Source organism: Styela clava, chromosome 14 (assembly GCF_964204865.1).
Source record: "Styela clava chromosome 14, kaStyClav1.hap1.2, whole genome shotgun sequence".
NCBI classification, from domain to species: Eukaryota; Metazoa; Chordata; class Ascidiacea; order Stolidobranchia; family Styelidae; genus Styela; species Styela clava.
In genome coordinates this window covers 7,766,050-7,791,055 of record NC_135263.1, presented here as the reverse complement: position 1 = coordinate 7,791,055, position 25,006 = coordinate 7,766,050, and the positions used below count along the sequence as shown (strand labels likewise).

Sequence of the window (25,006 nt, the reverse complement as noted above, 5' to 3'; positions counted from 1 at the left end):
CGACCAGGTTGCACTCCCAAAAAGACGCTGTTTTTTTTTGTGATATGTTGCAAACAGTGTGGAACAATAGATGCACAGTACGAACAGATGTACAGTACCGCAGTACGAACTGATGCACAGCACGGTTTTCTGAAATAACACGAAAACAAATAAATACACAAATAGTAACAAGATTGGGGCAGTATCAGTAGGCCTATACTATACTAATGTAAACATACTTAAATATCATTATTACGTCACACAATCACTTTAAGACCAAATATGGCATCACTGACGAATATAAAAAATAAACACAAAAGTTGACTCTGCCGGCACTTTCAAGGCCTGACAGGAAAACAAATACAGACCATGTACAACTTCGAATACAAAACTATATGTATAAACTTACTTGACGTTGTGTCCTCAAGAGTTAACTTGAACATTGAATCACAATAACTTGCCTGAATTATTTATCAATATTACAATGACAACTGTGAGGAATATCAATAATACACTATTATTAGTAGTACAACTAAATACCCTATATATCCCTAACACTACAAAGCCTAAGTCGTTCATTGATTAATTAATTATAAACCCTAAAATACCACTCTCAGACGGACGTCAACTTGCGGGAGAATTAATTGTTTATTAATTTTTTACATTTTGTTTATCGTATCAAGAATGTTAACACTAGTAATTGTAGAATAGCTCATGTTGATCATCTTCCTGTGACAATTTACCTAATATTAATGCCGATTTCCCAGACAATATTGCTATTTCCAATGATGATATACAGGATGTTGTTATTCCTGTTGGAGTTGAACCAGGAGTAAACTTCAATCCTGATTTGCCTGTTAGGGATTTTGATCATCAGACTGTTACTCGTTCTGGTAGGACAAGGCGTAGACCTGCCTGCTTGGATGATTTTCATACTTGATTTATGCGCTGTAACATTTTGTTTTGAATTACATTGGGAATTGTGCTATACTGTATATGTAGTGTTTTTAGATAGGGTTTATTTGAATTTGTAGTTGGGAATTTTTATTGTGTATTTTGTAAATAGTATGCTGTATATTTGCCATACTTTCAGGAATGCTTTCTACTGTTTTAGTATTTTGTTTTATGTGTTTCATATTTTGCTAATACCTGCTGATTGACAATTTGTGTTTTCTACGAGTTTTGTATTCTTACTGTGTTTATTACCTTTCTTCGGGGGATGTTTTTATTTTTTGAGAGTAAATTTTCTCTAAACAAAAGGGGGTATTGTGGCGGGACTGGAATTGTCCTATTTTTTATTGTTCTGTATTTTATTTATATTTAGTGTCTAGTTATGGCATATACATTGGTGTGTCTGAGCCCTAATTCGCCCAATAGTTGTACTCGACTCCAACCACCACCGCATATGTGAACTGCTTCGGATTCGCAGTGTCTGCCTTCTTTGCTGTCGCTGAGTAAGGACCATATTTTGTCGCTCTTATTTTATCTGCTTTAAGCTAGGATTTTACACTATTTTAATAAAGTCTCTTCGTTTGCATCGTGAACTTCGAACCTATTTGTGTGTCCTTGCAGCACATTGGATCTTCTGAACTAATTATTACAGTATTACTAGACTGTATCAGTGGCGAGCACCTACCGGTATTCCGGTTAAGTCGTACCGTTGCATACGGTAACTCAGTCGAGTAATTGTTCCAAGAACTGAACTGGGATTGACTCAAAGTTCCCATTTCATCAAAAAAATTTTAGTCGATTATACAGAATTTTTTCGTATATCTTGGCAATTTGTGACAGTAGGGAGATTGGCCTATAATTGTTTGGGTCATGCTTGCACCCTTTCTTGTGAAGTGGCACTACTTTGGCTATTTTCAATATATCTGGATACACACTTTCATGAAAACTTTGATTAAAAAGCTTTGATAAAAGGAAGATAAAACATATTTGGCAGTTTTGAAAAGTCTTACAGGTATATAGGATAGGATTTACATATTTATCCCGGGGGAGAGAAAAGCCGATAAGACGGCTTATCCATATGGCGAACCACGGCCTCTCGTCCGGTTACCATTCCAAGTCGGGTATGGGATTAGTTATATTGTTTGTTTCTGGAAGCATGGACTTGGTGGTGGAGGAAGCCGTAACCGACCAGCGGTTACGTGAACCACCCAACGACGGCACGGTACGTTGATTTACTCCACTGTTTTATTTAGCGATCTGTCGCAAACTGTTGGTCTAGTTTTTCCGGGTTTTAGTTTATTGATAAGAAGTATTCTTCGAGATTAACATAAGCGACGGTAAATCTCGCTTTCGTTTACCATGGGAATTTTATTTGCGGCGGAACGAGGGAGTATTTTTGAAATTTATGCAAATTTCGATGTTTTCTGGGTGGTAATAGAAGACATATTATCCCTTCCATCTACCAAAGTATATTGAGTTAGATAACGAAATTGCTACAGCAATATTATGCTATTGTTTGCCAACCAAGAAGCGGTAACAGTAAAGGATTTAGTGAATATTTCTATTTTTTATCACGGTTTGAAGTTTCAACACCCAAGAAAAAAAAAATGCCTTTTTTTCTATCCGGTTTGTGACTCAGACCATCCCTTTTAAAAAAAAATTTTTAATTGATAATTGCAAGCACTTTAAATAAGCTTTCCAACGAGCCGTCAGTTGGCAGCAGAGGATCATTACTTTTTCGTCAGTCGATCGATTAGTTGTGGGGGTACAAATGCATAAAGTCGGCGTAGCAAATACGATTATGTAATAAAAATCGCATGAAAAGGGTTAACATCCAATTATTCAATTTGTTTTTCTATTTCTAGTGAGGTGATGCTACGAAGAAAGAAAGACTCTTTGATGCTTGGCCCAAGGTTATACATGTGACTATTCAAAGCTGAACCTGTGTTAGATGCAACCTTAGGACCGACTTCCAAAAAATGTTGGTTCAGTGTACAACAACTGGCATATCCATCAGTAATCCATGCTTTCGAAAACAAATGACTGGCTAACTAATCCCATACCCGCCCTGGATTGGTGACCGGACGAGAGGCCGTGGTTTGCCATATGATTAAGCCGTCTTATCGACTTTCCTCTCCCTCGGGATAAATATGTAAATCCTATCCTCATTTTTTCACCATCCACTATGATATGAGATGGAAGCTTGTTTTTCTTAGAGGAGTTGACAATTATTTCAATAATGTGAATCCGTGTTTTTGGCAGCTAGAAAGAACCGTTTTATAGTGTAGCGAATGTGCATTGTGTAACTATGAATTATAATGTATTTACCCTTTCATTTTAATAGTGTGTTCCATTTCCCACAATAGGTCATTTTATTGTAGCAACACTGATTACATGTACTGCCTTTCTCGTTTAGATCCACTTCTGTTTTACTGCGTTAAGTGTGATGTGTTTTGATTCACTCCTGATTTACTGTGTTAAGAGTTAAGTGTGTCTCAATTTTATCTGTTTTCGGAATTTGGATTGTGCATCTTCCTATAAGATACAACAACGATTAGCATCAACACTGTGTGCTTATTATCGTCTGAAGGAGTCCAGATTGGAGTCACATTCCATAACGCGTGTCAAAACAATAACGCGGGAATCGAACTTAAACATATAGGGTGATAGTCTTTATCTCATCATCAGCATCTCATCTCTTTCTCCCTATAAAAGTATTCTTGTCATACAGTCAGTCAGTTCTCTGGCAATCTGGTGTCATAAAATCCATACCTACCGTACCGGTATACTTCGGTACCGTAACGCAATTCACGCTAACACTCTGTGTGACTTAGCATGGTAGTTTTTCTAACTCGTTTATCCCTAAACTTCCTATCCGTCTAAATCCGATTCTGGATGCGTTCTGTCGCTCAGCAACTTAATTGTTACTTATCTCACGAAAGCGAGGTTCAATCTACTCCAAATTGCATGTGCATTCATCTTAGCTCGGATCAGAAACCTATTGATTTTGGATAGATTATGTTGCATAATTAGCGAGTTATCAATTAATTAGTGATGGGACACACGGTGTCACTATGGAGTAAGACCACTGTTTTGGGGGAACCCCCAACCTTCGATCGATAAGTCTTCGGTTTCCAACCGAATTCTAGTTCATTGACTGATGTTGGTATACCCGCAGGCAGAAATTTTTTTTTTCTTTCCTTCAAATCTTATGTGTTGGATGTCCATGGAGTATGAATTCTGCTTCAGCATTTGTACTTGGGAGTTTTTTTTTCTTTCATTAATTCTTCTGCAAATAAAAATTATAGCTGGATTTGATGTTGCAAGTGACAATATATAACAATTTAATAGCTGCCATTGTACGGAAGTTCAACAAATTGATATGTTGAACCATTTTTTTTTTAACTACGGGTACCGGTCTAATTGTATTTCCCCGCCTTTTTTTACTCATTCTATAATGATATGTTGCCTTTTTTATTTTATTTTTCAATTTTTGACTCATTTCAAATGTTGGTGTCGCAGACCTGTGATGACCCCGTCTGTTTCTTGCGATGAAAGCCACCTGCTGTCAACTGTGATTAAATCCGTTGCTGTATGGTATAATAAGCTGTGTGTTAAATTTGTGTATGATTTCTTGCATGGCGAAATGAACGAAGATAAAAATTTTCGTACAGGAGGACAGCTCAGTAATGTGGTGAACTAATTTTAAAACTTAATACTAAAGGAATTTTCCCGAATTAATTTTTTTTTCTCTCCCTCAAATGCTACCGTGTATGAAGATTTATATCGTTGCCTGCTTTCTTGGATGACTAAGTTTCTCTTTGTATCCATTGCATTCTTCTATTGCAAATTTTACTTTTTGACTCGTCTTAAATCTAGGTGTCGCTGACTTATGATGACCTTTTCTGGTCCTTCGCGACTTCCTGTCAATTGCAATGAAATTCGTTACTGTAATGCATATAATGTAATTTGTTATCTGTTGTGAATTTTTGTTGCGATTTTTTGCACGACGAAATAAACATATTGTCTTGTTTAGCCTTTGCAAGACTTACATAATTTATTCCTATATTTTTGTATTCTCTTATTTATAACCAATAATTTTGGATGGATTTTATCAATGCTAAATATAATTTCTGAAGTCATAAAATATTATAAATTCTAGAGAGTTCTAGCAAAAGAATTCGACCCAAATATTGCACGCAAGTGAATAATTCTCATGTGATATGATGAATCACCCCTATTTTACATGGATTTTGCTAGAGGTATCGAGCAAAGACTGTTTGAAGTGTGAAACCTTATAAATATGATCTCATCAAACAAAAGAAACAGCTAACGGCTAACCTTAAGAGATAGAAGTGTAATTTGTTTATGCTGATTTAAATTGTTGTAATAGATTGTCGAAAGAAATAAAATTGTACAGTGGTGACGCCGAATCTTGGGATTTATTACCATGGATCATTGCCAACAATCGTAAGTCTTCTTATTTATTATATAGATAGTTTGGTAGTGCAATTTTGTATTTTAAAATTTTTCCTGTATTATACTTATTGTACCTTGTACCTGTTATTGCTTAGTGTGGGCCAGTTTATATTGTATATTGTACCGTATAAGATAAATGCCAAATTTACAAAAAATGTTTACGCGAAGTAAAACTCGTAAAGCATTAGGTGTAAATCCTTATCAGTTAACACATCTAACTCCAGAAGTGACCAAAGAAAATGACCCACAATTCGGACTCCAAAAATTGAACATTTCTGAACCTAATTTAATTGGAAACGAAATAGACGATAATCATTGGCAGAGTTCCACATTAGAAGAGATGAAAATAGAGAGACATGGAGCTCACGCAGTGTGACGATACCGATGTAGATCAGGAAATTAATTTTAAATTGCCATCAAGTAGGAAATTAAATGACCAAACCAACCCATTTTTTCACGATGAAAATAAAGTCGAAGAGTTTGGAATGAATTCCAAAATATCCCAGATAACTCAACCTAGAGCAATATTGTATGAAAAACATAGAATTCCTACAAGACCGCTCTGGGAGAACAATGTAAGAAACTGGCTCTATTTAACAGAAAACGAATTTACTGAAAATCAAATAGTTAGTGATTCCCAAAAGAAAAACTATGTACTTCGTTGCTTAAATTCACCACAACTTGATCTTGTCAGAGCTAGAATGCCTTTGGATGAAAAGTATAATAATTATGAAAAATTGAAACAAATTTTGTTGGATATTTTTGCCCCTGATTCTCGCGAAAAATTACAGGAAATATTTTCTGGTCAATTACAAAATGAAAGACCAGATATCATTCTTAAACACCTGAAAGATACTTTTATAGTAGGGCATGAAAATAGTACACAAGTTCAGAATTTTATAAAGAAAGTGTTTGTAGCATTGTTACCTGCTTACATAGCTAACGTATTATATTCGGATATAGGAAAATATTCTTGTGAAAAATTACTGTGTCGTGCAATGCAAATTTATGATTCATCAGACAAACCTTCCAACCATGTAACAACATCGTATTAAAACGATTTCTCTGAGCAAAATAAACTGAGTCAAGTCAACTAATCGATCTTGTGACTTCCTTGGCTAAAAATGTTGAAAATTTGAATAATCAAAACAATAAACAGCTCTAGATTTGAACCTAAATTTAATCAGGTTCCTAGATATAATGCTCCACCACGACATCAAACGAGACAGTATAATTCACAAGATAGAAGGCCGTCTGAAACGAGAGGTTTTGATGGAGGCAATATGAGGAATTCTAGGAATACGTTCAGCTCGAATAACTATAACTGGAGCGGAATTGTGATGGTAATTTTTGCTACTTCCATAATAGATTTGGAGAAAATGCAGTTAAATGTAATGCACCATGTAGCTTTCCCAGAAAACAAAATTTTTTAGCCAAAGGGGGGTAGGCTTTGCTGGTTTTAACAGCAGAGAACTCCTACCCAAATTTAAGCATGAAACGAATACTGTACATAGATTTAAGAAATGTGATATTGTAAATAAAAATATTCTACAGTCTCCTGGCGGCAATAAAAAATTATTTTTTGTATACGAGTCTTTTTCTAATGCTAAATTAGAATACACATGATACACATGTAACGTTAAGCTCAAATTGTGGCCGTATTTTTGAACCTCTTATCACGGCAAATGGCACCAAATTATCCATATTAGGTAATAAAGAAATTGAAATGTGTTTGGCAAATAAGCCAAAATTTATACATAATTGTGTTTTAGCCAACATAGAATTTGATGGGATACTGGGAATAGATTTTCTTGTCGAACATGAACTGGTAATTGACTTAGCAAATAATTGTTTAACTAATCGATCACAGAATCTCTCAATTCCATGTCATAAAACTTTGGAGTAAGTCCGTACAATTCACCTCTGAATATCGTCCCGAAAAAGGACAACTCTATTAGACTCACATATGATTTCAGACGTTTGAATCTAATTACAAGAATTCCAAGGTATCCCTTGCCGAGACTTGAGGATTTTACGTCGGAACTCGCCGGGTGTACGGTTTTTACAAAATTAGACCTCGAATCTGCTTACTCAAATTTGAAAATTAATCCGTTACATCGCCACAAAGCGGCGATATCGATCTCAGGGTCACAGTTCATACCCATCACCATGGCGTATGGATTATCAGGGTGTCCGGCTACCTTCTCCAGGTTCATGGCCGAAGTTTTAATTGGATTGAAAAATGTTTTTGTTTATCTCGATGATATACTAATTTACACTAAGACAAAAGAGGAGGAAAACTTGAAAGTAACTGAACAAGTACTTAAAAGGCAGGGTTAACTTTAAAAATAACTAAGTGTGAGTTTGGCAAGTCAAAACTTTCTTATTTGGGTTATGAACTTGATAAGCAAGGAATCCGACCACTAAAAGATAAAGTTGAGGTTATAAAAAGCTTTCGAATACCACAAACTGTCACAGAATGTCGCAAGTTTATAGGACTTTGTTGCTTCTACAAGAAACACATACCAAGATTTTCCGAAATCATTCATCCGATTACTAAAATCGTTTCAGATAAAAATCGCAAACACCAAAGTCCAAACTGGACAAAAGAATGCACTACTGCCTTTAATAAAAGAATGCCTAGTAAACGCATGCAAAATAGCACATCCAAAAGTAGATGTGCCAATAACAGTGATATGTGACGCAAGTTCGTCTGCACTTGGGAGCGCTGTAAAGCAATATGTTGATGGACGGCAGTCGGCGTTAGGTTTTTTTTCTAAAACTCTATCAAATCGAGAAAAAAACTACACTATTTTTTCTAAAGAGCTTATGGCTTGTTATTTAACTATTAAGCATTTTAAGAATCTTTTGATAGGTCAACAATTTCAATTACTATCCGATAATAAAGCGTTAATTCAAGCTTTGAAAAACCCCACAGACCGGCTGAATTCCAGGGAAAACAGGCACCTAGATTATATCACGAGTATGTCTAATTCTTTTTCACACATACCCGGTTCAAGTAATCCAATAGCTGATTTTATATCTAGGTATGTAAACACTGATATCAAAAATACTAATAATGAAAACGAAATAGAAAAAGTAAGTAAAGTTGACAAAAATTCCACTGTCGGGGCCAAGGCAAGAACAAGGCGAAACGCATAATAATTCATTTTTCAAAAATAGCGATTCCGGAAGCCTTGTAAGCACGCATGAAATAAACAGCTCGATGCTACCAGACCATGACGCGACTCCGGTGACGTGCGAAACCGCTGATGCATGTGTAGTACAAAATAAAACTGTAAATATTATTTATCAACAACACGATGCTATACCATTGACAGAAATAGCTAGGGAACAAGAAAATTGTAAGGAAATACAACGTTTGAAGGTCAACCCAGGTCACTCTCTTAAAATTGCAGAAATAGCAATAGATAAAATGGGTGGAATGATTTTATGCGACGTGTCTTCAGAATATAAGAAGGCCAGGCCTATAGTACCTAAAAATCTACGTAAAAAAGTTTTTGACAAAATACATGGTCTATGTCATCCAGGTATCAAAAGTAGCAACAGTTTAATTTCAGAACGTTACGTGTGACCACAAATGCATGCAGATATCACAAATTATGTGAAATCTTGTTTAAAATGTCAGAAAAACAGAATCTTCAGACACACTGTGTCTCAACTTTCATCAATTCCCATCCCCAATGAGCGTTTTTCTGAAGTACAGATCGACATTGTCGGTAGGGATGGGCAATGTAGAATAATTTACTATTCTAGAATATTCTAGAATAGTTAAATCGAATCCAGAATACCGAATCCTATTCTATTTTCATACTTATTCAAATAGAGGGAATTTTCCTGATTGCTGGATTTAGATGTCAAAAAATTATAAATGTATTACTATGAATGTATTATTTATTTGGAAATGTCCTTAACATTAGATTTGATACTAAACAGGCATTTCCCAGGACTATGAAATCTAAGAATATTACAATATTTTTGCTTTCAATTATTCTAAATGTATGTAATCTCTAAATACTTATATGCTAAATTACGCTTTACACACTTTAATAGTAAGCGGTTAAATACAAAAATAGATATGAAACGTCATTAAATCATTATTAATGTTATAGAGTGTCGAGTGTACAAAAGCACACCCGCTGAGAATTAATTAGATGCAGGACCAGCGTGTGGCCACTGCAACCTATGCGACCGGTGTAAAATATTAAATTTAACCACTATCAATTAAAATCAACTTATTATTCTGTGCGATCAAGACGTGCAAAACAAGGTTCCCGTAAACGCGATTTCGCAGTTAGTTATTAGTTAACATCATCTAAAGACGAATTCAATTTCTATTATTATCGTTACATATCATTATCTACCCAGACTTGGCCCTACTCAAACTCAATACGTAACTATTTTCGCCAGATGTGGCATCTTTTTTTTAAGTTTATCGGCCAATAAAATTACTACAGACTCTCGATCAAACGTGCGTCTATCTTGAACGATAGAAACGGACCGAAAGATATGTAATCTTTTGGGAGTGAAATTTAAATGCGACAGATCGTCGTGTTATGCGATATAACTTTGTATTTCGAAAACTGGTGTAATAAAAGTAATAAAATTATTCCAAAATAATATTTGATTTAAATTAATCGCAAGTAATGTCATAATATTTTACGCCTGGCTTTTGATTTACATGCATCATTTTCTGGGGAAAACTCGCCGGTCGCGGAAAATCATTTACAGTAATGTAAAATGAAGCAAGGCACGCCTGTAAACAATTGAAGATTGTTGCAATCAGATTATCGGAATATCGCCAGTAAGTCGGCACAAATAATTATTATTATTAAACCCTCGCTAGATAGCAAAGCAGGAAAACGCAAAAAAATGGTGCAATAACGAGTCTTCGTCGTAAGGTGTACCTTCACGACTCCTTGTCCAGAATACGCCGATTGAGATTACTGTGTTTGATGTTTACCGATTTTACGGGTTCTTTCCGAGCAGACGCAAGTCTAGTTAAACGAGAGAGATTTCCACGCGAGAAAGAACGCTCGTCTTTAATTGATAAATTAGAAATCCGAAATACAAAAATTGACGCCCGGCGAAAACGCAAAAATGGTGCAATAACGAGTCTTCGCCATGAGATGTACTTCGCCGACTTCCTGTCCAAAATACGCCGATTGAGATTACAGTGTTTGAAGTTTACCGATTTTACGGGTTCTTTCCGAGCAGACGCAAGTCTAGTTAAACGAGAGAGATTTCCACGCGAGAAAAACGCTCGTCTTTAATTGATATTTAGAAACCCGAAATGCAAAAATCGACGCATGGCGCCGGAGAGGCGGAAACCGAATCCTGTTATCGGATCCTGTTGGATTCGAATACTTTGGGATTCGAATCCTCCGGATTCGGTATTCTATATTGCCCATCCCTAATTGTCGGGCCATTATGTTTGAGCTCAGGTTATACTTATATTTTTAGTATGATTGACAGAACCACACGATGGGTGGAGGCTATTCCAATAAAGGATTTGACAGCCTCAACTCTTATAGATACCTTTTTATTACACTGGGTTGCCAGATTTGGCTGTCCAACTGCTATAAGAAGCGATAATGCCGCCTCATTTAGAAGTAAAAATTGGTCTCAATTTATGAATTTCCTAGGAATACAACATAATTTTTCATTACCATATATGCCTCAAAACAATGGGCAGATAGAACACATTCACAAAGAATTAAAACTTGGCCTAAAATGCCATGAAAATCCCAGTGAATGGTCATCAAATCTGGGCTACGTTCTTTTAGGTCTTAGATCAATTCCTGTGTTAAACGGATTTTCATTGGCTGAGCTTGCATATGGTAGAACACTAAGACTCCCAGGAGACTTAGTGGAAAGTTCTAATATAAGTCAGAATCTTGACCCATACAGTTATGTTTCTAAATTAAAACGTTTTTTTGGAAATTTTAAAGCTCTTCCAACGAGGAAGAAAATAAGGAGTAATGTATATATTCCACCAAAGTTTTTACATGTAGCCACGTGTTTCAACGAATAGATCACGTAAAGAAATCTTTGCAACCCAATTATCAAGGGCCATATGAGGTTATATTTCGGAATAAAACTTGTTTTACTATAAAGAAAAACAGAGGAATTGAAAAAGTTTCCATTAATCAATTAAAACCAGCCGAAATTAGAATTTTTGATACAGATACAGAAGAACTTTCTTCTTCTACTAAACAAAATGATTTTCCTTCTAAAATAGAAAATTCACCGGTAAAAAAGATTGTTACTACAGATTATAATAATGAATCAAATTTTCCAGTGGTTACGAATCCAACGAAAGAGGAGACAGAGAAAACTAAAGAGGATCAGAACCAGACCAGATATGGCCGGACAGTACATCCTCCAATCCGGTACGGTCAGGCGGCAATGTGCCAGATCGAAGAAACCGAAGTGTAAAGGACGATGATGAAGTAATCTCCCGGACCGATAATTATGACAGAAAACTGGTCTACGTGAAACATGGGGAAGTTGTTGGAACAGAACATATTGCAGACTTGGAACAATGGAAATTTCTGGGTATCATTGCCAGAACAACAAAATAAATCAAGAGTACGATATATCCGATGATAAATTCTGTCAAGGGCAAAAATCCGAACACATTGTTAAATGCCAAGCTAAAATTTATCATGCACCAAAATTGCATACCAAAATTCAAATTCGAGCTTGTCAAACAAGCATAACGGAATGGCGAAGCCATTTTTATTTTTTCGGGGCTAAAACTCATTATACTAAAATAATACCTGGCGTACCAACTGCCGAACAAAATTGCCGAAACTGGTTTGAAACCCGCGAATCAAATCAGTTTGGTAAATTTGTTCAGAAAACTAATAATTTGTGGGAAACAGAGAATAATAAGCCGGTCATAAATTATAAATGGCCTACGACTGATTCGGGAGCAACCGAAAACATTGCTCTAATATACTCCTATGTAATGTACGACCATTTAAATTCGAAAATTATATTTCCACTAGCTGACAGCGCAAATTGCTCTATGAATCAATCTGCCTGTCAAATTGGCAGTTATACACTTTTATTTGACGCTTCAAAATTTGAAATGTGCCGGAATAAAATGGAAGAAATAAATTCCTCGCTAACCCTGCATATAAACAACACTAACCAAGTGTTTGCTGTAGAATTGGACGAATTACATATGACTTTTCATTCATTTTCAAAATGTAATGAGTTGACGACCAGATGCTTTGGCAGTATCTTCTGTCTAGAAAACGAACTTTTGGTTCAAGCTAATAATTGTAGTTTCTCAGAGAAAGTCGACATGATCCGCAAATTTGCAGATCATCCCGACATGCAGATCATCCCAACAGCCCTGACATTGATGATACAAAATGTTGCTGACTCTCAAACCGAGTTGTCAATGAAATTACGAAGCCAAATTTTTAAACTCGAATGTAACGCTGAACGACTATTATCTAAAATCTTGGCGAAAACATACCCTTCTGACGTTTTAAATGAAATTCTTGGGACAAACAACTTGTTTGCAGTAAACAGAGGAGACGTAATGGGGGCCCTCTGGTGTCAACCTATAAAAGCGACCATTTTAAACATCCTAAAATTACCTAACAACCTATATTCTACCCGTCCTCTGGTTAATTATACTGATATATCTAATAACACCGTGAAGGGCCAACTTCTAGGCTCTGGAAGACTTATTCCAGGAATTCATTTTTACAGTACCGAACTTCTAGAGTTTGTTACGTTTAAAATAAATAACACGTATTATAGGTACCAAAAGGGGATCCTGCAAAACATGACCTCCAAACCCAAAAAAATTCATCCGTATCTTACAACGAAAAAAATAACTCCTGATGATATAAATTATCTTACTTCATTATCTTAAGTTCTTTGAAAACGACATATCCAGTACCAATGATATTGATTCTATGTTAATGTCTATAAATCAGAATTCTGCATTTACCAGAAGTCTGATTGATTATGCGAATTCTTTTAATGACGAAAGTGAAACCACTGGTGCAAAACATATTACGAACATATTGATATCTTTTTTTTAGTGGTATAGGCAATCTTTTTATTAGTACTGTAATTTTAATAGGACTAACCTTGGCTATTGTATTTGCATATGGCAGGACTCTGACTGGTAGTGGAGTCAAAAAACTTGGCCGGTCGAAGATTGAAGAGAAAGCTTCTTGATGAACATTCATCTACTTCGGAAAGGCGTACAAGCGATTCTAGAGATCATGAAAGTCAAAGATCACCAATCCATCGCCGTACCCTCTCTGATGACCGAAACGGCAATCGTTCAAGAGAAGGTCCCGGGCGTCCGTATTTCACCCCACGGGTCACTCGTAGCCAAGCCGGAGCAAGAGGTGCTCCTGCATATGGGCGAGGCAAATCGGGAAATGCGCAACAACAAGCACGCGCAAGGAGTCCCATTGAGCAGCCCACTACGGCTCAACCCAAAGCACCGAGCCAAAAAGGGGCCGAAAGTAGCCTAAATAAAAGAAAGTGCGAAAAGTTTAATGGCACGAATCGCACCAGCTGCCGCCAAATTGGGCACAGCAAGCCAGACCGAAAATGTGCAGATTGTATCTCTGTCGTCCAATAGCGACATCGGTTAAATAAAAATTATGCTGGTCGTGCGACAAAAGACTCATGACCTGATGAATGACAGGTTACGTAATCGAGAAATTATAATTGAGAAATATTGAAGTACTCTTTTCATACCAGTTTTATTGTTTCACCCGTGTATCGTGTCTTACGAAATCATGAAAATGTGGCAGTACCGACCTCTTTCCATTTTCAAAGTCTATAGTCTTTCTTTTCTGCTTCGCCTATTTATTGTACGTTATATTTCACTATTTTTTCTCGTCTATTTTTAGTGTATATGATATTCATTCTTATTATTATTGAAGTGCCTTTTTTTCCCATTATTTTATTGTTTCTTGTTTTCGTCTAATTATCATGCTTTAGAGTTAGTTGGGGGAGTTTGATAATTTTTTTTACAAATCCTCAAATAACATCCACTGAAAGTATTAAGAGTTTTGAAGACCTGAATTTTTAACAGGAATAACCACTGATAACGCAAATAGCAATAAAGCTTTCCTCGTTAAAAGAACCGTTTTGAAATTTTCTATGAATTTTTAGTTCGTACATTGAATAAATTCAACTTACAAACAAATTTTAAAGTCGTGTGAGTGAGAGGAAGGTAATATTAATATGTTACTCTTACTCATCCACGCATTTTGAATCACACCAAAATAAATATCTCTTGAAATAAATTATACAAACAAAATTATATGTGTTCCCCCCTGATGTGTCTTTATCAATGTTCGATTCCAATGTTGCCTTGATTTTATTACAATTAGTGCCTAAGTAACGTTTTATTGTTTTTACTATTGGTGTATATATTAATTGTGTAAAAATCTATCAATTGCTGTTTTGTGACGTAATATTACTTATATTACTGATTATCTTACATCCAACAGTTTTTTTGACTTTACATCTTATATTGACATTTCAATTTTATTGGGACCTTTATTGACATAATAATTCCATCATCATATTGCAAGAGAATTTAGGACTTATGCAATTATCGGTTAATTTAGTATGTACTTTTTAAAATTTTCGCATGTGGGCTCGGGAAAGTGTAACAAATTAACCAATAATTTTGGATGGATTATATCAATGCTAAATATAATTTCTGACGTCATAAAATATTATAAATTCAAAAGAATTCGACCCAAATATTGCACGCAAGTGAATAATTCTCATGTGATATGATGAATCACCCCTATTTTACATGGATTATGCTAGAGGTATCGAGCAAAGACTGTTTGAAGTGTGAAACCTTATAAATATGATCTCATCAAACAAAAGAAACAGCTATCGGCTAACCTTAAGAGATAGAAGTGTGATTTGTTTATGCTGATTTAAATTGTTGTAATAGATTGTCGAAAGAAATAAAATTGTACAGGTAAACCTTTCTGATCCTTGGCTGTTATATCAAATTAACAGAGATCTCAAACTCAACTGAACAAGTAACCTATACTATATTCTGTTTGGAGTCAGAAAACAAACTTACGCTCCAGTACTAAGTGATTTCTTAGTAAAAGCTTTTTTTTGAAAAATTAGAATAATTGGGATAGCAAAATCAGTTGTGGTTCTTTAATAAAATCTGTCAAAGGCCTAGGAACCTGTGTCTTGGTCCTGTTAAAGAGAGTGTTGGATGAAACAGCTCGTCTTTTTTTGTAATCAAATTTTGTCTGAAAACATGGCGGGTAGGGTGTCTGAGGTATGGGCCTGCCAATACAGCAATATCGTGTCGGTACTCGGTAGTCGTGTCAATCAATATAAACGGAAATAGTGACCTAGGAAAATGGAGTGTATAATAAGAATGTCTTTATTTTTTGCCATTCTTTCGTGTTTCTGCAATGTAATGTATATCTCCTGCCAAATCAGATGACCTGCCTGGATCATCACAGATGGTCGTTTCCCCAGAAATTATACGGCATTGCCAAAAGCCCCCGTCCAAGAGTACAACTCTTGCAAAGGTAGATAGAAAAGAATTTAATTAAGAAGAAACAATTAAGAAAAAAAGTAAAGCAAGGTAAAAAAGCGGGAAGACAGGAATAATCATATAATTCGTCAACAGTGATTTAACAGTAGCATTGTTAGACAGCTCGGAAATAATGTTGTCTGCTGTTGAAAAGATCCAGCACTCCCTAGAGACAGAGCAGTGACATACAAATTTATGGGGACTGTGAATGCAAATGAGACAAAGCTGTGCTGCAAATTTCCAGGATATATATGAATTCTGGCTATTCTATGATTGATGATAATTTGGTTACATATTACCTATGCCTTATTTAAAAAACAGCTTTACTGATTGTAGAAACTGTGTCTACTCATGGGGTTTGGGATTGAGTAAAATTGTATAACACAATAAGCACTGGGTTCTAGTTTTTTGATGGTGGCCCATACCTGACACTGCCTGGCACATGCCTCAAATGATAAATTTTTTTTGTGTAAATTACATTTTTGTGGAAAAATACTTTTTTTTTCCAAAACTAGTTCTGAAAACTCCAAAACAATGCTGGGAATAGTTAGCTGTTTTGTTAGACATTCAGTGGGTAAAAGAGTGAATATTTAGTTCAAAGGGCCAAAGCGGTGTGGCCCCCCAAAGTTTGGTGGCCCATACCTCTCCACTTTCCCCTACTAGTGATTGTTTTATATTCTACTCTATTGAAATGAAAATGGTCTAATGAAGTAGCTGTTGTTTCAGTGACGCGTGTCGGTTTGTTAATGCCACAAAGTAAACCACAAGAGTGGATGCTATGCACATACCTGGTGACATTATTGTCCATTTGATATTTCATCAAATCAACGTTAAAATCTCCAATAATATATGTACAATTTCCACTGGAATTCACTAAATTTGAAGCTTGTATAAATTTATCTATAAAAACATTTATATGATGGGTGCCTATAATTATATGACTGCAATAATAAGATTTTCGGCATTGCAGTTAATTTCAGACTGATTGATTTCAATCCATAACTCCTCGCATCCCACTAAATTTAAGCTAACATCATCACGTATGTGGTATTTGATACATTCTAAAATATATAAACCTACTCCTGCTTTAGTAAGCCGGAATCTTTACGTATAAAATAATATCCCATAATGGGAACATCTAGAGAGGCCTCTCCCAGTTTGGTTATGTCAGCTCCCTATTATGTCAGGCAATCTTTTACTGGGACCTATTAAATACTCAATTTGTAGACTATTTTTTGTAAGCTCCCTACATTAAAATGGAGTTTGGCAATTTCTCAGCAACTTCATTCGGATTAATATAATCGCCTCAAGTAACCAAATCATCTACATCATTTAATTTTGAGGTGGGATAGCATTGGTATCCTATTGCAGCCATTACTGGTAGACTGTTTACTAGGCATAGATTACAATAATAGGGTGAGCTAGAATTTATCAACAAATGGAAGCTTTCTTGGGTTAGTTTAGAGCAGGTAAAATGAAAAAAAAATAAAATAAAACGTAGATTGCAAGAAATATGATTGACATCATCTGTGACTAGAGTATGACATTCTTTACACTTTTTAAAAAGTGACATACACCAATTCCATAAATTAGTAGAAAATTTGGTAAAACTTATATCTTGCCTAATTGAACTGCAGAAAGTGTAGGACATATTTTGAAGTTTTTAAAATTGCATGAGAAGGTACAATTACGGCTCAAAATAATTGTTTTTTCTTCAGCTTGATAATTGATGATTTTCTGCCTAATTTTCTTCAGTTTTGTAACATAAGCTCTCCTGATGGGAATTTGCCTTGTGTTGTCACTTCGTGACAATTTCTCGACTTTATTTTAATTATTTGATATATTTCAATTATTCTATTTGCCTCAAAAATTGAGACGTCACTTTGGGGGTAGGGCCCAATAATTTGGCAGTTGATAGTTGCTTGTTGTTCTTTCGCAGCACTTCAAGAGTTCTCGTCACGGAGTGACATAAGTATGCCATTTTTTGAAAATATTATTTTTCTGTTCGCGTAGTACTATAATATTGGGTTTAAACTGCAAATTCTTCCGCACTGCACTCTACTTACTTTGGATCTTACCCACAATGAAAATTGAATGACATGATTGATTGGCAATGGCAACTTTTTTAAAACTATCGACTCGATGACCAAAATATTTGACCTAACATGTGCCGGTTTTGAACAATATGAACGAACCTATTGTAGACTGCCTTTGGAAAAATATGTAATATGGCAAAATGCATTGTTTTGCAATATAATTAGACATTTTTGTAAAAGGAGTAAGTGAATTCAAATAATTCACAAACAATATTACATCTGGATTTTGGTTTATATCCATTTATCGGGTTGACTCATAGGATGGTAAAAATATTGTGAAATGTAAAAGAAATATGTGTTTGTCAAAAATTGAAGATAGTTCCAATTAGAAAACGCCAGTGCGTCACTCATTGTCACCAATAATTATTTTTTCGTGCCAACTATATCATAAAACTGGAAAAAGCAAAAATGATACAATAACGTGTTTTCGCAGGGACATATTTATCACTGTCTTCTTGTTCTGAATATGCAGACTAAGAATACTGTGTTTGGGGCCTACCGTTTCTATGTGTGCTTTGCAAGCAGAAACAAGTACTACCTAACAAGAGAGACTTCAATGCAAAAGAAAATGCTTTTCTATGGTTAATAAATTAGATATCCAAATAACAAAAATCGTCGCATGATGCAAAGATTCTTAAACTGAATTGCATTAACGAATCCTCCAGATTCGGAATTTTGAATTGCCCATTCTTTGTCAAATCACTACAATAAGATACCAGATATATAGGGTGGAATAGTTATGTCTGTTTCATGTTGTCTGTGCAACATAGCTTTTTTACTTAACTATATAGATTATTAAAGTTAGTGCACTCGTGTAGCATATTTATATGAGGGAGACACAAGCAGAATGACAAAAAAATATAATGTTTCCCAATTTTTTGTTTAAATGCTTTGTAATTTCAAACAAATAACCAATTTTGATCTAATATAACTGATTGTTCAACATTCTTAATACCATTTTAATGATAAGGAATTTTTTCATGCTACTAGTTGGCCGTATAATTGGGCTGCTTCCTAAAAAATGTTTGTTGTACAATAAATTTTGCATAAATGTAGAGATTAATATCTCTAGAATACAGAGAGGGAGTGGTCACTTTTTTGTGGCTTTGGGGCCAGGCCATGGAGAAATTGGGGCCGGGCCACAAACGATTTTACAAAAATTGAGGTCGCGGAAAAAAAAGTTTGGGAACCACCGCCGTAAAGTGTCCGTAATCAGCCTATAAAAATATTCAACTTACGAGCCATTTTTTCATCCTTGAATGTATTCTGGATCAAAATGTAATCAGACAATGAATCGACAATGAATTTCATCAATTCCGGTATGTCCGAGTCCACACTATAATCAGTGGAAAGTTGCAGATGCCGTAGCTTGTAGCATAAGAGTTTCTACCGCCTGTCCCAACAATTTTTCCATGGACTGGATTGGAGCATGGCTTGATCTCTGAAAATTAAGTTAGTGTTACCCAATGTATAGTACATGATTGTCTTCCAGATGATAAACGTGAACGAATGGCCTATACTAATTACCAGAATATAAATTTTTCATTAATATTATTTACCGTATTTTCCGGCGAATAAGTCTACCCGGCGAATAAGACGAGGCCTGTTTTTAAGCCTGAAAAAATGGGTTTTTGCATATAATCGGTTAATAAGTCGGGGTAGTAAAATCACATCAACGTCGGGAATCTTAAATTACCATGCAATGCCTTTCGAGCAGTCGCCGCGTTTGCGCATTGGTTAAAATAGCCTATAATGATTTTTTTTTGTAGCGTAATATTCAATCCATATATGATAATGCAAATATGATAAGCATTGAAATTCCAGATTCACAGCACGAGAATGTAGATTTATTTAAACTAACCAGATGAGGACGTAGTGGATGCTATCGTCGAAGGTATTTTATTGTCCGGATTCAATAATAAGGCGACAAAAAAATGAAAATGATCATACTCGCCTAATGAGACGACCCCCCCCCCCCAAAATCAGGCCAAAAATTTGGGTCTAGAAAAGCGACTTATTCGCCGGAAAATACGATATTAACCACATGATGTTGTACTAGGTAATTATTCAACCGATATATCTAGCTATTGTGCAATATTTTATGGCACAGATATGCAAGGAGCTACTATCAAACTATAAAACAAAAATACCTGTTTTGGGCATTGTCCGCATTGAAACATTGAGATGCTTGAAATGACACAGTGTATGATTGCGTAAAAGAGGGAATTGCAGCAGGTGAATTTTCCAGTCCATTGTCATGGGGCCTATTATAAAAATGGTATATATTATTAAACTTACAATGGTAATGTAATACTGACACTTGACAGAATATCTAATCAGTAATAATTATTTAGAATGACCGGAAAAAAATGGATATTACACAAAATATGTCCAAATATTTGTAAAGAATGTGTCGTACAATACTTCATGCTTTTAGAGTCGCTGGGCATTGTACAGAGATGGGCTTCGCCCAGTCGCCCGAATCTTTTTTGCTAGCGGTCTACTTTCCAATTCACTTTAAAATATAATAACACTTAATTGAGGTTGGTTGGGTAAGCTTACATAGCATAGGCCTATACACTGAAAATAAATCATATTAATATATACCCAATATAATTCCATTGAATTTTAAAACAAAATAGATATTATTCAGAAATCAGTAATTTATTTCTCAACAAAGCTGAAAATATGAACTAGAGCAGGGTTGGGCAAAGTTCTCGGACCGCGAGCAAAAGTTTTGCGCACCTAGACTGGCGGGCCATGTCGCATCTCGCATGTGTGGCGTAAAAAGTTTTACTTCAGAAACAAAATTTTATTTAAAGTGTTATAAAAACAAAAAGATTACTGGATTAAGTCGTCCAACGGGTTGGATTTGGGCTGCGGAAATGTTTGCACTTAGACAAATAAAGTAAATATAAAAAATCATATCTAGGGATGAAGGACCAATACCGGTACCGTACTCGATAACAAATACTGGTAAATAAGAGATGGCAACCTCAGAAAGTTTAACAAAAAATGCCAAAAGACCTAGTACGGTAACGTAACTCATCTCGTTCTGTCGTTACCGGTACCTACGGTGTCCAGGGATATATACCGGTATGGAACTTTTACCGGTAGTCTACTCGATAACGAATACTGGTAAATGAGAGATGGCAGCCTAAGAAAGTTTAACAAAAAAATGCCAAAAGACCAAGTAGTACAGTACCGGTACCGTACAGGTACCGTAAAAGCGCCTAACTTCGGACAAAATTTTTGAACGGCCATATCTTGGCTAAAACGCGCCGTATATTGCTAATTTTAATTATTATAGGTTGCGCTGTTATATCTACATCTATTCTCATCTTTTTTAATGTTGCATAATTATTTTTTCGGTAAAAAAAACGGAAATTTTGCCGAAAATTGACTGCCCGGCATTCAACGGCGCAGAGCGTCGCTCCTACTGAAGCTATCATCGTCAAAATACCATCATTCGGTAGAGGGCGACAACAATGTATATAATTTATTTGAATGATCGCAAGATGTCGTACGAGATTTAAATAAAACCTAAAATTCTGAATTATAAATTCCGTAAGAATATTAAGATTTCACGCAGCGTCAAAAATACGTCAACCTCACGTAGATTATTTTTCGCTCACTTCCGACACGACGTCACACTGCGTCGCGGAAATGAATTTTGACGCCAGACACAACGGAGCCAATATGACAATTTCCGTTAAGATAAAGACGGCGTTCCAATGTAATATTTTTGTATTTTGTTCGGTCATGTATGAATATATGCCAAAATTACATTAATGAAAATACATGTCACACTTAATCGATGACGTTAAAAATCGAATATATAAAACTATGATAATTCCAACGTCCATATGGCACAGTGCACTGACTTAACCATTATTTTATGATTAGTAGTCGAAATGACAGTTATTGAATACGGCCTGGGTGGATTTTATTCACTCGAAATTAACCAACAAATAAACGGGACCTACATGTTTACAAGATTTAGTTGAATTTTAAATTAAACTTTACAATCGGATTTACCGTGTGTTTGATATAAATTATCATTTATAAAGATAACCGCGCAGAATAAAAAAAAGCTATCCGTCGAGAATATTAATACTTCAAAGACTTCGATAGAAGCCCGTTAAAATACCTCATTGTGGATTGAAACGGTTTGCATCAGATATATTTACGTATGCATTTCCTGATTAAAATGACTAACGTGTTATTATACTCATCTGAAGTATCGAAAATAACGAACGAAAGATGTAAACATAGGACGACGGAAGTTTCAAATAATGCATTTTCGTCGTGACGTCAATGTTACGTTACGACGACGATCGAGCGTCTTATCTTCACTCAACGACGTGATTACGTCATCCGCATCGGAAGCCTCTTTCTCTCTGTGCGTCGCCGTTACGCAGTGAAGAAAATGACTGTCCGAAGTTAGGGCAGTGAAGGATAACGGTCAGATGGCAAGAAATATCGATTATTTCAATAGTAAAAATAGTCCAATTGAACCGAAATTTGCAGGGAATGTAAATTACCGCACGAATGTTTTACCGAGCAATTTTGGCACCGTTTGGACAATAAATGGCCGAGTTATTGACGAAAATATAGTAATTTTGTCCGAAGTTAGGCGCTTTTACGGTACCTCATCTCGTTCTGTCGTTACCGGTACCTACCGGTACGGTGTCCAGGGATAAATAGGTACAGAAATATGTGACTTTTACCGGTATGGTACCGGTACCGGTACCGTATCACCCTTATGAACCGTGATCTGACAACGCACTTAGGGTACCGGTACTGTACCGGTACGGTACCGTAAAACCGGCTAACTTCGGATGCCTTGTAACTTCGGATGAAATTTTCAATCATTCATATCTCAACTAAATTTCGTCGTATTGCGCTTCTGTCGGTTTCTATAGTAAGGCCTTACATATCTGAATCTGCCGTAGCCTCCAATCGCTCGATTTGATTTTTTATCATTCAAAAAATCATATTTTACCAAAAAAATGACACCGTTTTTTCGAGCGGCTCAAATCGTGACTTCTACAGACGCTACCTTCGTCAAATCACCGCCAAGCGCTAGAGAGCGTACACAATGTATACAAAAAAATACAGTGATCACAAGGTGTCGTACGAGATTCGAGTGAAATCGATTATTTTGATTTAAAAATTACATCAAAATATCGACGTTTTGATGATTACGTACAGCGTGACGTCAACGACGCAAATCCCGTTCTCTCTCTTCGTAGCCGACGTCACTTTGCGTAGCTCGTGCGTTACTCGCTGCGACATTTGAACGCCAGACATCGCGGCGCCCAGTTTTGTGAAATTTAAAAATTATGCTTATCCATGATCCTAGTCACTAAATCCTACAAAAACATCACTATCGTCTCAGTCATATGTTGTTTATTTAAAAATATGGGTATGCATACGCTTAATGCATATGAAATTTGTCGATTTTTGTTTTTGCATACTTCCTCCGACACCGATAGATACCGTAGCAATTGGTAATACGTTAGGCCTGAAACATGTATCTATACGATCATAATGATTAGATATGTCTGTAGATTAGATATGTCGGCAGATGATAATAATATCTTTAACAGGTGAGCGTAGAACTCTACATACATGCACACAGCAGGAGGTTGGACCACATACAGGTGAGGCGCAAAATGAAAAAAAGTGGCAAAGTTTCTTTTTGCCGTTTTTATCCGTTTATTGTCATTTGACTTTATTAAGTGAAACGAAAGCGAGGATCGAAAGTCACACCGGGCAGGAACCTCTGCCGAGCCGATCAACGGGGAGCTCTGAGAAAATCAGAAAATATGAAAAGTGATAATCAAGACGAAACCTGCTCTGCTTGTGGATTATGGAATGATCCAAATGGAAGTACGGAAATTGAGGTGGAATGGGTCGGTTGCGAAAGCTGCAGCGAAACACATTGGTTCCACAAGAACTGTTGCAAAGACCCGTCTAACCCATGTGGAAATGATTACAATTCTTGATTTTGCCAGCGTTTCCTTCAATTCATCTGTTTATTTTTAACTGTCGAATTTTTGTTCATACCTTACTTGTTCCATATTGCTTTTTGATTTCAATTTTTACTTTTGCCAGTGTTTCATTCGCTTCATCCGTTTATTTTTAATTGTCTAATTTTTGTTCATTCTTTACTTGTTCCATATTGCATTTCAATTTCAACCTACACCAGTGTTAGGTACTTTCAATTCTTCCGTTTTTTTTTTTTTGTTAATCCTTTTCTTGCATTGAAAATAAACGATCATAAAAGAACGAACTAGCATTTTGCAATAAATTAGGAGTAGTTAGTGAAATATATACGAGTTATAATAAAGGACACAAGAGTAAATAGTTAAGCTTCGCGAAGCGGCAAGAGTAACGTCACGTAGTAACGTCACGTACAAACGTCAGTATTCAACACGCAAGACAGGTCGTGGCGGCGTAAGGTCTATTCAGCGACGTTGTCACGCGTCATTGCTTACGCAGACATTTCTCTCTCACGACGAGTTGACGCAAAGAGAAAAGTGGCCATCCGAAGTTAGATAATTTTAGAATAGACGAATAAAGACAATAATTTCAATGAAAAAAGGCTTTGATGGATATGGAACCGACTTTATCAAGACGAGAATAGCCACAATGTATTATATTCCAAATTTGGCTTCAGTTGAACAACATGCGGCGGAGATATTGTTCAAAATATAGTGAAATCATCCGAAGTTAGCCGGTTTTACGGTACCATGAGATTAACTTACACGGTTACAACTATCTCTACTTTCGCCATTCATACTATGATAGCATTAAAAGTTCAATTTCACTGTCCCATCCACGGCAAAAACCTCGCAACAGGATATCGATTACGAAATACGAGTACCGCCTCAAAAGCCCA

General features: G+C 35.9%; 2 protein-coding genes and 1 long non-coding RNA gene across 10 annotated transcripts; 2 read left to right on the top strand and 1 right to left on the bottom strand.

The window, feature by feature from the left end:
- The first annotated feature begins 1,408 nt into the window (after nt 1-1,408).
- On the top strand, nt 1,409-15,426 carry LOC120340596 (uncharacterized). Of its 5 annotated transcripts, none has more exons than XR_005569332.2 (5): nt 1,409-1,942; nt 2,796-5,400; nt 6,597-6,752; nt 11,732-12,021; nt 13,575-15,426. XR_005569332.2 is itself a non-coding variant. In XM_078119731.1 (4 exons), the coding sequence occupies exons 1-3, from the start codon at nt 5,381-5,383 to the stop codon at nt 11,876-11,878; spliced, it is 315 nt and encodes a 104-aa protein (XP_077975857.1). In that variant the 5' UTR covers nt 4,213-5,380; the 3' UTR covers nt 11,879-11,988; nt 13,575-15,426. The 5 variants fall into 5 exon arrangements, 2 of the variants coding, with proteins under 2 accessions (XP_077975857.1, XP_077975856.1); XR_005569333.2 differs by having other exon boundaries at nt 1,409-2,152; XM_078119731.1 differs by lacking the exon at nt 1,409-1,942 and having other exon boundaries at nt 4,213-5,400; nt 6,605-6,752; nt 11,732-11,988.
- LOC120340595 (uncharacterized) lies at nt 4,079-25,002 on the bottom strand. Of its 4 annotated transcripts, none has more exons than XR_013480276.1 (4): nt 24,873-25,002; nt 20,250-20,363; nt 19,338-19,540; nt 4,079-4,219 (listed from the first exon to the last, which is right to left on the bottom strand). It is a non-coding gene; the product is annotated as an uncharacterized LOC120340595 (long non-coding RNA). The 4 variants fall into 4 exon arrangements; XR_013480277.1 differs by lacking the exon at nt 24,873-25,002 and adding an exon at nt 22,751-23,384; XR_013480278.1 differs by lacking the exon at nt 24,873-25,002 and adding an exon at nt 20,480-20,691.
- Nucleotides 23,385-24,443, top strand: LOC144431933 (uncharacterized). The gene is made up of 2 exons (XM_078119729.1): nt 23,385-23,765; nt 23,845-24,443. Exons 1-2 carry the CDS (start codon nt 23,690-23,692, stop codon nt 24,108-24,110), a joined length of 342 nt encoding a protein of 113 aa, XP_077975855.1. The 5' UTR covers nt 23,385-23,689; the 3' UTR covers nt 24,111-24,443.
- Nucleotides 25,003-25,006: the final 4 nt, after the last annotated feature.